A 12,914-nucleotide genomic window follows, 5' to 3' on the forward strand; every position below is an offset into this window, starting at 1 on the left:
CTATTGCAACAAAAGCTTAGCATCAAGAACCTTAGTTCCGAAGAACATTGGATATGTAACTAAAGTTGGCGATATATATCCTCCGCTATTTTCACGTGCTCTGAATTGCAATCCGATGCCCGTTAATGCTGTTTGCTCCGATCTTACTCCTTGCAAATCTATAAAAGGAACAGTACGTTGTCCAACATCATCATGCAAGCTACTGGGTCCAAATTGCACCAATCCTACGCTTGTATCGACTGAAGGAACATTATCAGTATATTTAATGGGACAATTTCCTCTCTTGCCTCGCACGATGACATTTTTCGAAATATTGTTCAACACATGTACATTATTTTTTGCATTATTGGCGTCGAAAAGTTGACCTGTGGTATAATTGAATCGCGTAAAACGAACTTGAAGCGCTAAATTCTTATCTTTTTCATAGAATCGAACCATAGTAGCGACAAAATCGGGATATTTTGCGGTATCAATTTTCGCGGTGCCCATATGAACGGATTTTTTGTTAAACCGTAACGTGAAAAACTTATCATTCGAAGATGGTTCATTCATTTTAACAGTAACAGTTGAATCGACTTTTCCCAATGGTAATAATTTTGCTTGATGGATTTTCAACACAAATGCGTTGTTTTCAACTGCGATTTGTACTCCTGTTATTACTAAATTTTCATCCGTATCTGAAAACAAAGGCGTCGTTGAAAATCTTCTCAATGATTTTTCATCTCGTGGTTCGTCGCACTGACAACGACAAATATCGCAATGTGCGAATCCCCGAACCCATCCTGTGAAATCGACAATTCTCGAGCTATTTGTTACCTGCGACATTTGTCCGTAACGATATCCCGGTTTAAAAGTGTCGTAACTCTGTTTCATCGCTACATATTGATATCGTTGATCCTCGTTGCCAATTGTAGTCCAAACATGATATGCATTTGTGTATTCACTGCGACAATTCGATATAGTTCCTTTGCACGATCTTTGCGGATATGAATATTCCTCGCTAAAATTATGCCGAGGTCTCGAATAGTCTTCGCATCTGCTCCAACAACTTTTGAAATTAGATTCTGACGTGAAATAAATTTGATTGAAACGCGTAACTTCGGCAAATGTATCTCCGCTTCTGTAATTTTTGGTATCAAGTTTGTACAAGTCGCGATTCGATGACAAGAAAGCGTTTCGCATGCGTTCTATCGACTGACGTACTCGTTTTACAAAACGATCCTCGTGAATTTTCATTTCGGTGCGGAATTTTCCCATAGCTAAACGGAATTTGAGATAACAGTTTATCTTTTGCATCAACATTGCCTTGTATTCGACAGAAAGCATCGTCAAGAAGAATTTGTACAAGACAACTTCCTCTGGGCTTCCCGTATTTGTACTAAAATGATGCTTATTTTCGCGAATTGCTTCTACAATGTTATTCAAATACAACGTATCTTTCCCGAATACTTTGATATGGAATTGAGATATCAAATTGTCAACTGAATCCGGCCCGTTTGTTAACTCATTTATTCGTTCCGCGATTGTTACGTTTTCCAATGTTTCCAAATGACTCATATAATCCATCGTTAACTCAAATTTTTGCTCAATTTTGTCCTGTAATTCTTGTATTTTGCTCGCTTTTAGTTCTAAAGTCACGTGATTTTTGACATCTTTTATGGCATTTTTGAAATCCGTCGTCAAATTGTCAATTTTGATAACTATTTCATCAAGTTTTTTACCAATTTTCTCAAACTCAGTTTCTTGTTTGGCAAACAAGCCTTGAATTGGGTCCCATGAAACTTCAAAAGCCTTTCCAATTATGAATTCAAAGAATTCTATACCGACAGTGGCAAGACCAAATCCATTAGCAGAAAGAGGCGACGAAGCGAGCAACAAAAAAATTAAAAATCCGCAAAATTTCATCTTTGAGCTGTTGACACAAGATGAAAACTTTAATTGAACTGAAATAAGGAAACGAAAACCTTTAAATATATCGAAGATAAATTAAAAAAGATATGAAGCAGGTTGATATTTCAGGTGCAAAATGTCAATTAAAATGATTAATTTTGGTTCAATATGGTTTTTAGATTTTTTTTTCATTTGTTATATGATTGGAGATTGAAGATTGCATATAAAATTTATAAACTCTTTGAGTTCAAAATTAAAATTTAAATATTATATTTGTAGTTTTTTTTAGTCAAAACATAAAATTTTTCGACTTGAACAAAAAATTCATGCGACATTTTTTAATTTTGCATGATTTTCATATATATATTGTAATATAATATAACAAATTATATAATTATTATAATATATATATATATAATATATATATAAGATATATATAATATATATATATAATATATATTATAATAAAATATAATATGTCAAATGCTATTTTTGCTAAAACAATTTTTCATTTTTTTTCAATATATAATGTTTGTATAAATATATGAAAAAATTTATATATAAATTTAATTTTGTATAAATATATTTATATATATAATATAATAATACATATTATTTGATATATGATATATAATTTGAATAAAATGAAAAATATAATGACAAAAAAAAGTATTTTAGATTATGAAAAAATTTATATATAAATTTAATTTTGCATGATATTCATATAGAATATGATATATTGTATATATGTTAACAAAAATAAAACTTAAAAATTTTTACCGCATTTCGAAGAAAAAATGCGGTATTAAACTCGACTTTTCGTGTGTGTGTGTGTGTTTCGGTGTGCCCCAAAATTTTTGTAAGTAATTCTTAGTTATTTGAGTACCCTAAGGGTCTTTGGGCATAAAAAAATGAAATTGAAAAAAAATCCTTTGACATAGTTTTGTTTTGAAAACTAAATCAAGAGCAAAAAAACTGTGTCAAAAACTGTGTCAAAGCTATTTTTGTCAAATCTTGCACCAAATGAATAAAAATTTGTCAGAGAGCTCTAATTTATCATTTTTAATCATTTTCTAACTCAAAACTGCCAAAAAATTGAAACTGAAAAAAAATTTTTTCTTTGACATAGTTTTGTTTTGAAAACTAAATCAAGAGCAAAAAAAAAACTGTGTCAAAGACTGTGTCAAAGCTATTTTTGTCAAATCTTGCTCCAAATGAATAAAAATTTGTCAGAGAGCTCTAATTTATCATTTTTAATCATTTTCTAACTCAAAACTGCCAAAAAATTGAAACTGAAAAAAAATTTTTTCTTTGACATAGTTTTGTTTTGAAAACTAAATCAAGAGCAAAAAAACTGTGTCAAAAACTGTGTCAAAGCTATTTTTGTCAAATCTTGCTCCAAATGAATAAAAATTTGTCAGAGAGCTCTAATTTATCATTTTTAATCATTTTCTAACTCAAAACTGCCAAAAAATTGAAACTGAAAAAAAATTTTTTCTTTGACATAGTTTTGTTTTGAAAACTAAATCAAGAGCAAAAAAACTGTGTCAAAAACTGTGTCAAAGCTATTTTTGTCAAATCTTGCTCCAAATGAATAAAAATTTGTCAGAGAGCTCTAATTTATCATTTTTAATCATTTTCTAACTCAAAACTGCCAAAAAATTGAAACTGAAAAAAAATTTTTTCTTTGACATAGTTTTGTTTTGAAAACTAAATCAAGAGCAAAAAAACTGTGTCAAAAACTGTGTCAAAGCTATTTTTGTCAAATCTTGCTCCAAATGAATAAAAATTTGTCAGAGAGCTCTAATTTATCATTTTTAATCATTTTCTAACTCAAAACTGCCTCAAAATTGAAACTGAAAAAAAATTTTTTCTTTGACATAGTTTTGTTTTGAAAACTAAATCAAGAGCAAAAAAAAAACTGTGTCAAAGACTGTGTCAAAGCTATTTTTGTCAAATTTTACTCCAAATGGTTAAAAATTTGTCAGAGAGCTCTAATTTATCATTTTTAATCATTTTCTAACTCAAAACTGCCAAAAAATTGAAACTGAAAAAAAATTTTTTCTTTGACATAGTTTTGTTTTGAAAACTAAATCAAGAGCAAAAAAACTGTGTCAAAAACTGTGTCAAAGCTATTTTTGTCAAATCTTGCTCCAAATGAATAAAAATTTGTCAGAGGGCTCTAATTTATCATTTTTAATCATTTTCTAACTCAAAACTGCCAAAAATTGAAACTGAAAAAAATTCCTTTGACATGTTTTGTTTTGAAAGTGTATGAAATGAGGAGTACAAAAATGTGACTTGAGGAGTACGAAATTGTAAAATGAGGAGTACAAAAAAGCGTAGATATATAACATCGAAATGCGGTATAGTATGTCGTTCTTTGGACGACTATTTTCTATATTTTTTTTTTTCGAAATCAAATTTCAAGAGCATTTAACATTAATCTAAGCCTTCATTTCCTTAATTTTGACATCTGAAACGAAAATAAAAACATATTTATAAAATTCGAATTTTTTCTTTCGTCGGTTTAAAAAAAAAATGTAGAACTTATTTCACTACAAAAAGATGAGAGTAAGCAAAGACAGATAAAAAATATTTGAAGAATACCTTATTTAGTATAATTGTAATACAACATAAAAATCAATCAGTGCAGAACGCTCAATTAAGTAGAATCACATTGTCGACTGATGGCAATAATAAACGAACAAATATTTTTATAAATGTTTTATTATATCAATTATAAATAATAACACTTTACATGAGTTATTATATATATTTTTTAATTTTCATTAGATTTACATTTTATCAGTGAAATAACAATTTAATCTATTATCATTATTTATCTAATTTTAAGTTTTCATGCTCGTAAAAGAAAAAGTTTTACAAAAATATCCTATTGTTAAAAATATATGTTTATACCTCGTTTTTATTTATAAAATAATAGCAACGTATATCAAATACGTCTCAAAATCAATAATTAAAAGTTATTGAAGTGTTTTAAAAGACATATATTTTCACATACAGAGTCATCATTTTATGACTAGAATTGCTTTAGTTTGTATTAAATATTAATATTTTAAGTAGTTTTTCATTTCACTAAGTGATTAAAAATACATCTTAACTAAATTTAAGTCGAGTATTACAATATTTTGTCTTACGAGCTAATTACTTGGAATGTTTTATAGTCATTTTTATGGTAGAAAAGTTGAAATATTTTTTTGATCAACAGCTGAACTCCATAATGGGGAGCGGTTCAGTATGCTATAATTCGGTAACGGGTAACGGAGTTACGGGCGAATACAATTGAGGCGATGGTAAATTTTGTTGCGGACTTTCCAAATGCGGATAGAAACTCAGCGTCGAGTTTATGTTGTAACTATAAAAGTTTGATTGTCTCGGTAAAAAGTCTTCTTCGGAACTTGCTTTGTGGTAAGGTCTCTGAAATTCGGATGTTTGAAAGCATTTTGCGTCCCATGATCGTTTCAGGGCTTCTTTGATTCGTGCTCTAAAGCGAAAGATGATGAGAAATGTTGCAGTTATGACAGCAGCAATAATCACGAGAGTAATACCAATCAAATCACTTTCTCGTGAATTGAGATATGCACATCCGAGCATATCGTATGAAAGATCGCTCAACGGTAAGCCACGCAGCGGATCGGGACTCGCACACAGCGTGTTGTTGAGCAAAGTTATTTTATTGCTTGGGAAAATTGTTTGTATGACACGTACAACTTCACAATCGCAGTTGATGGGATTGTCAGAGATATCAAGTGAGTCTAATTCATTCCATGAAAACCAAGATTCGAAAATTGTCGTGAGAGCATTTCCTCGTAGATTTACATGTTTCAAAAATGCTAAACCAAGAAAAGCATTTCCTTCAATGACGCCCAAAACACGATTTGAAGCGATCGACACACTTCGTAGATTCACATTTTTACTGAAGGCTCCATCTTTAACTACCCGTAGTTTGTTAGATCCCGTCATATCAACTCGTTTCAAGTGCTTCAATCCAATAAATGCATAAGCTGGCACAATTTCGAATTCTCCCTGTCCCAAAAACAAGTCTTCCAATCTCGTCAATGAACTAAATGCTTCCGTTGGGATTCGCGTAAAACGATTGTCAGCGAGATTCAAACTTTTCAGTTGTTCAATACCTTTGAACGCATCGTAACTAATGTTCATTATCATACCTCCCCGAATATCGAGTTTAGTCAGTTCAGGCAACGATTTGAATGTACCCGCATCAATTTTGAGCAACGAATTCACGCCGAGATACAATTCTGCGAGTTTAGACATCGGACTGAAGCTCATCGATGGAATTCCTCCGAGAATATTATCATCCAGGTAAAGAATTTTCAAGTTTTCCAAACCATCAAAGGCATTTACATGTATCTTCATTATCCGATTTTGACCCAAATTGAGTTCTTCCAGATTGGATAGCGACATAAAAGCTTTCGCATCTAACGTATCGATCAAATTTCCTCTCAAATTGAGGACTGCCAATTCGCTCAAGCCGATGAACGTTTTATTCGAGATATTTCCAATTTTGTTATGATTCAAATGAAGTTGTTGCAGCTTCCGTTGGTACTGAAACGTCTTTTCGGGAATTGTGAACAATTGATTGTACGACAAGTCAATTAATGTTAGTTGAGTGTAAAAGTGAATGGAAGAATCAATTGTTCGAATTTTGTTGTTTTTGATTACAAGACGCTCAATTGACGGGTTGAGAGCAATAGGCAAGACATCTAAATGTCCCTCTTCACAATTTATATCGAGCTTTTCATCGTCGCACTTGCATTGATTGGGACAATGAAGCGAAGCAACTGATGACAACAATGGGCACAGAGTGATGTACAAAAGGAGCGTCGTAAAGAGTGTTGAAGACATTTTTGATTGGTTTCCTGAAAAGAAATAGATGATTTATAATTATTATTATATAACTTTGAAAAAATTTTTTTTATGAAAAAAATGAACAACTCAAGGATCTACATTAATAAGGTATATTCAGGTAAAGATATGATTAATGAACGGACGAAATTTTATAGACTTCAGAACAATTTACAACTGGACCATCCCAATTTTTTTTTATCTCAATTATATTAACACATCTATGCATCAAAAGATTTACAGATCAGCCCTTATTTTTAGTAATAAATTACTGGTTTGGGAGTTCGTAATTACCTTTCAGATAGTGTTCAGTAAGAAAAATTAAGAAGAAGACGAAGACAACGAACTAAAACAATATTTGTGAACAACTGTTAAACTAAAAGTTCGTCTGTCTTCTGCTACGAAGCATCATAAACCATATATCTCACTCTAATCTGTATGGATATTAAGGTGCTGCAAGCATCATTTTAAGACGACACATGTATAAAGTGAGGTAATCTATCTCAAGTGATACACTATCTCTCATTTTATTTATTTTTGTCTTCCTGATGTCTTTCGGTGTCACACAGGTCCTTTTCTTTACACATGCGCTGTGTTGCACTCTAAGATGTTTTTAAACAACTGTTTAACATTAATGTCTCTTCATGCTTTTATCTTACTTTTTTATTTTATTTTATTTAACAACACACGTCTCTACGTTTCTTTTCTCTCTTTTTTCAAGAATTTTTTTTTAAATGAAAAACTTTTTTTTTTAGATGATACAAAAGACAGAGTTTTTTAGATGCAGTTTATTGCATCGGGTCACAGTAAGCATCCCATAAAAAAACGTATAACAAAAAGACGCCAGGTGAACGATGAACAGGATTTGAAAAAAGGTATTTAAAAATCATGAAACTTACACAGGGCACAAAAATAAAATTCAAATAAGGCCGCTCCAAATTTTTTTGAACTTTTTGTCCCATGCCCCATTTTAAAAGTCGAAAATCCAATGGGGCAAAATAAAAAAAAAAGTTAAAAATTTCATCAAAATTGACCGTTTTTTGGTCTTTTTTTCATATTTGTTCAAGGAATTTCCTAAAATTTTTTAATTTTTAAGAATTTTTGTATTAAAAATTGTATTGTTACATGAATTTTCTTCTTTAAAATTTTTTTCAAAAAAATTATTTTTCAAAAATTTTTGACAGTTATTTTTATGAATTTTTTTGGTTTAAATTTTTACCTTGAAATACTCTGAGATTAATTTTAAATTATCAAATCTCAATGCAAATACCATAAAAATATAAAAATATTCATTATTGACTAAAAATTGTTAAAATTTTGTCATTTTATATGAAAAAGTATTTCAAAATTTTTTTTTATTTTGCCCCCCCATTTTGAAAAAAAGTTTTTGGGACAAAAAGTTCAAAAAAAATTTGGAGCGGCCTAACGTTAAAAATATTTTTCACAGACAAAACCACAAAAATATCCTGAAATTTTATATATTTATTAAATTGAGTCAACAATTGTTTTCGCACATCACTTTGAAATAGCTGACAAACATTTATTAAATGGTCATAATAATCCGTATTGCTCTCGTTTCAGGCAAAAACACACAAAGTGAAAACAAAAACTGAAAAACGAGGACAAGCCATTTAACATAATCCAAGGATTTATGTCCTTCCAATTACGACAGGCGAACCTTTTTTAGCAGTAATAATATGTTTCAACGTTATGTAAATCACATAATTTTAATTTTTTGTGACAAAAAGCGCTTTGTTGGTACAAAAATGTATAAATATGATGACAACAAATTTAGAAGAAACACATTTCAGGGAAATTTCATTTTATTTTATTTTATACATCATTTTTCTCTTGTGTTTGTTTTTTTTTTGTGAATTTATTTAAATAATACATCACAAAGGGCGGTTCTTTTAAAAATTTAAATTTCATGTAAATTTTGTTACAGGCTCACTGATGATGATGATGACGACGAAAAAAAATTTCAATCGCACCTGTTGCTTGAACAAACGCAAGTCCTTGTTGAGCTCAAAAAAATTATAAATTTAAAACATCACAAAAGAGACATCTTGAGTGTCATTTTTTTTTCTTGTCACGCAATGTAAAGGCGCGACGATTATTTTATTATTATGATATCAAGATGATGCGTTTAATTGTTACGAAAAGTAACAGAAGTTTGATGAGAACTCTTGACACAAAAAAAAAATAATAATAATGAAAATATCACACACAAAAATGCATGTCATTCACGAACAATTTTTACCCTGAAATACTTTAGATCAAAAAAATATTATTATATTAAATTCCATGTTACAGAATATTTATATTATTTTAATTTAAGATCAATATTCCAAGAATTTATTGTCAGAATTTCTTCGTACAAGAAATAGAAAAGCAGATGCAAAATCACGTCATGTCACCTGAGTGACAAAAAATGAAGCAATTCAAGGTTATTCGGATAGAAAACTTGCACATATGGCATCGTCACAAGTTTTTAACAAGCATGTAATGCGATTTCAGATCTGTCTTGGCGTTTGAAATATTGGAAAAAAGACAAAAATCAAGTATTTGCGGGCATACAGTAACAAAAAGGTATACAAAAGATTTTTTTATTACTTTTATTTTTTTCTCCTACTGAGTTGTGATGAGTTAAAGACACGTTGAAATCTAAAAAAAAAAGAAAAAAAAATTGACAGATTTCTACCTGTTTCCCAAAATTTATTTCATTGCATAAAAATTGCCATCCTATTGAAGAATTTCTTCATTATTGTTAGATTTCAAGGACAATTACATTTTTATTATTTTTCATGTCTCTCGAGAGAATAAAGCAACGCTCGCAGATAAATTAAATTTTCTTTTGTCAAATTCGCCATTAATCCATCGTTTTGTTGTGAGAAATTTCTTCGACGTTTGACAAATGTTTGGACATTAATTTGAAGTCGGATTCAATACCAATCAAAGTATCTTCGTGTTTTACACATTATCACACGCACCGCCAAACCAAAACTTGTCATGCATGCCAAACACATTTTGATTCAATTTTATTGGGCATTCGTCCTTTTCAGGCTATCTCTCTCTCGTTTTTTTTTTTTTTGTTGCGGCGATAAAACGTGATGTCGCGTATGGCGCGTGTTTATTCTCGGCGTGTCTTTTGATTCTCAATCCTCTTCTAAATAAATGTTCACGAATCGAGTGCGCGCCTGAGTAGGTCATGGCTTGAGTTGCATGGCAATGAGACAATAAAATAGTAAAGTTTATTATTTTTCCTTTTTTTTGTGGAACGAAAGACGTTCCGGTGCCTTTTATCGTTCGTTGGAAACGGAAACGTCATCAAAAGCGATCGATTATTCAAAAAAGGTGTCTTTTTTTAGTTGTTTAGTTCGAATGTAGTTTAGGTAAGCTTTGATCGAATAAAGTATAAAAAATTAAACTCCTATTTTGTACGGAGAAATAAATAAAATAAACAACAAAGACATGAAATTTCTATTGATTTTTTTTTTCGGTACAAAGACTTCCTCCGAGCATTGTCGTTTAAAGCATCAAAAATAACAATGCGCCGTATATAATTCCGTAAAAATCAGACAGCACCTAAAGTGCTTTTATCCTGTTTCTTACTTTTTCAAATCGTTATTTCGAAAAAAAAAATTTATTTTATTTTTAACAAAGTTTGAATACACCTTTTCCTGTGTTGTTATTTTGATTTTACTCTCAGTGCGTCATATGCGACATACAGTTTGCATCACATCCATGCCATTTGGTCTCCTTCTCTATTTCTTCTTTTGAGCTTGCAGGACAAAATCATGTGAATTTCTGTGCAATTTATTTATTTTTTCTTCCTTTATTGTTGTTTTCTTTAGAAACTTGGGTGCATTGAATTGAAGCAAAATAAAATTTCGACGGAGATTTGAGCTTTTGTTGTTAACAATTATCAAATATTGTTAAGAAGGACGACAGAAAATCACATTAATGACACTTTTGAGGTAATTAGTTCTTTTTGATGAAATATTTTCACAGAAAAAACAACATTTATGGGTCACCCTCACGAGAAGGAGCAAAGTCTGTTCTTAATTTGTTGTTGTTAGCTATAAAATTTTTGCTCTATTTACCTGAATATGAACGTTCCATGCAAGAATTCCATTAAAAGGATATGTATTGTAAATATTGCTTGCATTTAAGAGCTGACATAAAAGGTTTTGTAATAAAAATTGCTTGCTCACTGCCTACTTTTAGCAATTCTGAGACATAAATTGCAACACACATGTTTGAAAATTATGTGAAGAGCAATAAAATGATGTGATATTTCGTAATAGTTTGTGAGAATTCGTTACACATTACGCCGCAAAAGGGAGTTAAACAGCATCGAATATCAAACTATGTAACACTGTTTGCCTAATGAGCAAATAGACGCCTACTGTCGGCATGGCGGCGTTAAATATTTGAAAGGAACAGCTTTTTTTTAACAACGAAACATCACTTTTCATGTATCAAGATCAAATATGATCAAAAAAATGTTGCGTTTTTGATAAATTATGTTTTGTTCCATTTTTTCCTCCCTTCTTATTTCTTTCTTTCTTTTTTTTTCACAGATTTTTGGAAAAGTTATTAATAATATACCAACCCAAGATGTGCGATAATGTATATCGAATACATACATAGGTAACATCTGATGCCAATCATTAATCGCTTTGTTGAAGGATATGCCGAAAAAGTGTTTGAACACAGAAGATTCGAAATTTAGACGAAAGAGGCTAATTTCGCGTGTGTTTTAATAATTTAACGTTTCATCAGCCGTTCAATCTATCAGTTTTATTGATTGTTCAAGGATAGTTTGGTTTGGTCTACAACGCGTCGACGACAAGGATGAGAAGAACGACGACGTTTTTCATTCAGTTTCTATTGTATTGTTCATACATAATTAAACACAACATAAAAGCAGCAAAACTTACCCAGGCAGTCGTCGCTGAATGATGTTCTATGGAAATGCCACTCAACTGTGATTAAATCTCAACATACAGCAGCAATAAAAGCACAACGTTATGTGTTTTTGTTGTTATCGTTGTCCCGATATTATTTCTCTCTACTGTCTGCGTTCTACTTAAATGCGGAGTATTTTTCCGTATAATTCAAAAAATTGCTGATTTTTCTTTGCTTGTTATTTTCTGTCGCTCACATGAGTGTATGAGTATATCACAATAAGTTGTTTATTCGTACGACTTTGTCACAAAACTGTCTTTTCGCATTATTGTTGTTTTCATGATAATTTATTTTATTACAACACATTTATGATGTTATACCGAATGATTTTTGACTTTCCTCTTTAGCTTGACATTTGACAAAATATTTTTTTTTTTTCGTTTTCGGTCCAAATTTTGTAAGACACTTTTTTTCATTCAATGTTTTTCACGTTTTTCTTTTCCGAAATGGTTTCCATCGCAAACAATTTCCTCCCCATTTTTCGTGCAAATGTTCGCTGTGTGTTCCTTGTACTATATTTTTTTTTTGTATTAGTTACAATATAATAACAATAATAAAAAGGGAAAAAAATTACAAGACGCAGGATACTTCTACACTATATGACGTACTCTATTCAACTAAATGCTCTTGAATTTCGTTCTGATACTATTTTTGATCTCTTCTCACGACGTTCGTATGTGCGACGACGACACGAAACACGAGACGACGACTTGTACAGGACATCTCCAACGTGTATGTTTGATACACAACACACAGAGTTAATCCCTAATGGCATTGATTTTAAATTTCCTTTTGTTCACTCTCTTCGTGCCATGCATACGTTCATATGGATACATACCCTAAACACGTGTGTTGGTTGCGCATCAATGTGCGTTCGTTCGTCGTTCTGTTTGTTTGTTCAATGAATTATCCTGATGAGGCCTTTTATACGTGTGCGTTATAAAAGAGAAAATTCTCTCTCACTGTTTTCGTGGTTAATGGGCCTCATTCGTTTCTTTCATCTACATCTCTCGGAGGGCATGCGCATCAAATTTCGTGCCTCTTCTTTGCCTCTTCAAAAAAAAAAACTGAGCAAGAGTTATGGAAATGCTCGTCGTCTATATGGCTCTGAATATCATTAAGAAGAAGAAGAATAAAAATAAATATGAAAAAGTAGAAGGGTG

At 30.9% G+C, this 12,914-nt stretch overlaps 2 protein-coding genes across 2 annotated transcripts; both read right to left on the reverse strand.

Annotated features, from left to right (window-relative positions):
- On the reverse strand, positions 1–1,905 carry LOC134838520 (uncharacterized). The gene has a single exon (XM_063854067.1). The coding sequence runs from the start codon at positions 1,903–1,905 to the stop codon at positions 1–3; it is 1,905 nt and encodes a 634-aa protein (XP_063710137.1).
- A 3,149-nt stretch (positions 1,906–5,054) lies between these two features.
- LOC134827081 (insulin-like growth factor-binding protein complex acid labile subunit) lies at positions 5,055–12,214 on the reverse strand. The gene is made up of 2 exons (XM_063839616.1): positions 11,724–12,214; positions 5,055–6,794 (listed from the first exon to the last, which is right to left on the reverse strand). The coding sequence occupies exon 2, from the start codon at positions 6,778–6,780 to the stop codon at positions 5,155–5,157; it is 1,626 nt and encodes a 541-aa protein (XP_063695686.1). The 5' UTR covers positions 6,781–6,794; positions 11,724–12,214; the 3' UTR covers positions 5,055–5,154.
- Between the last annotated feature and the right edge of the window lie 700 nt (positions 12,215–12,914).

This window comes from Culicoides brevitarsis, chromosome 1 (assembly GCF_036172545.1).
Source record: "Culicoides brevitarsis isolate CSIRO-B50_1 chromosome 1, AGI_CSIRO_Cbre_v1, whole genome shotgun sequence".
In the NCBI taxonomy this organism is placed as follows: domain Eukaryota; kingdom Metazoa; phylum Arthropoda; class Insecta; order Diptera; family Ceratopogonidae; genus Culicoides; species Culicoides brevitarsis.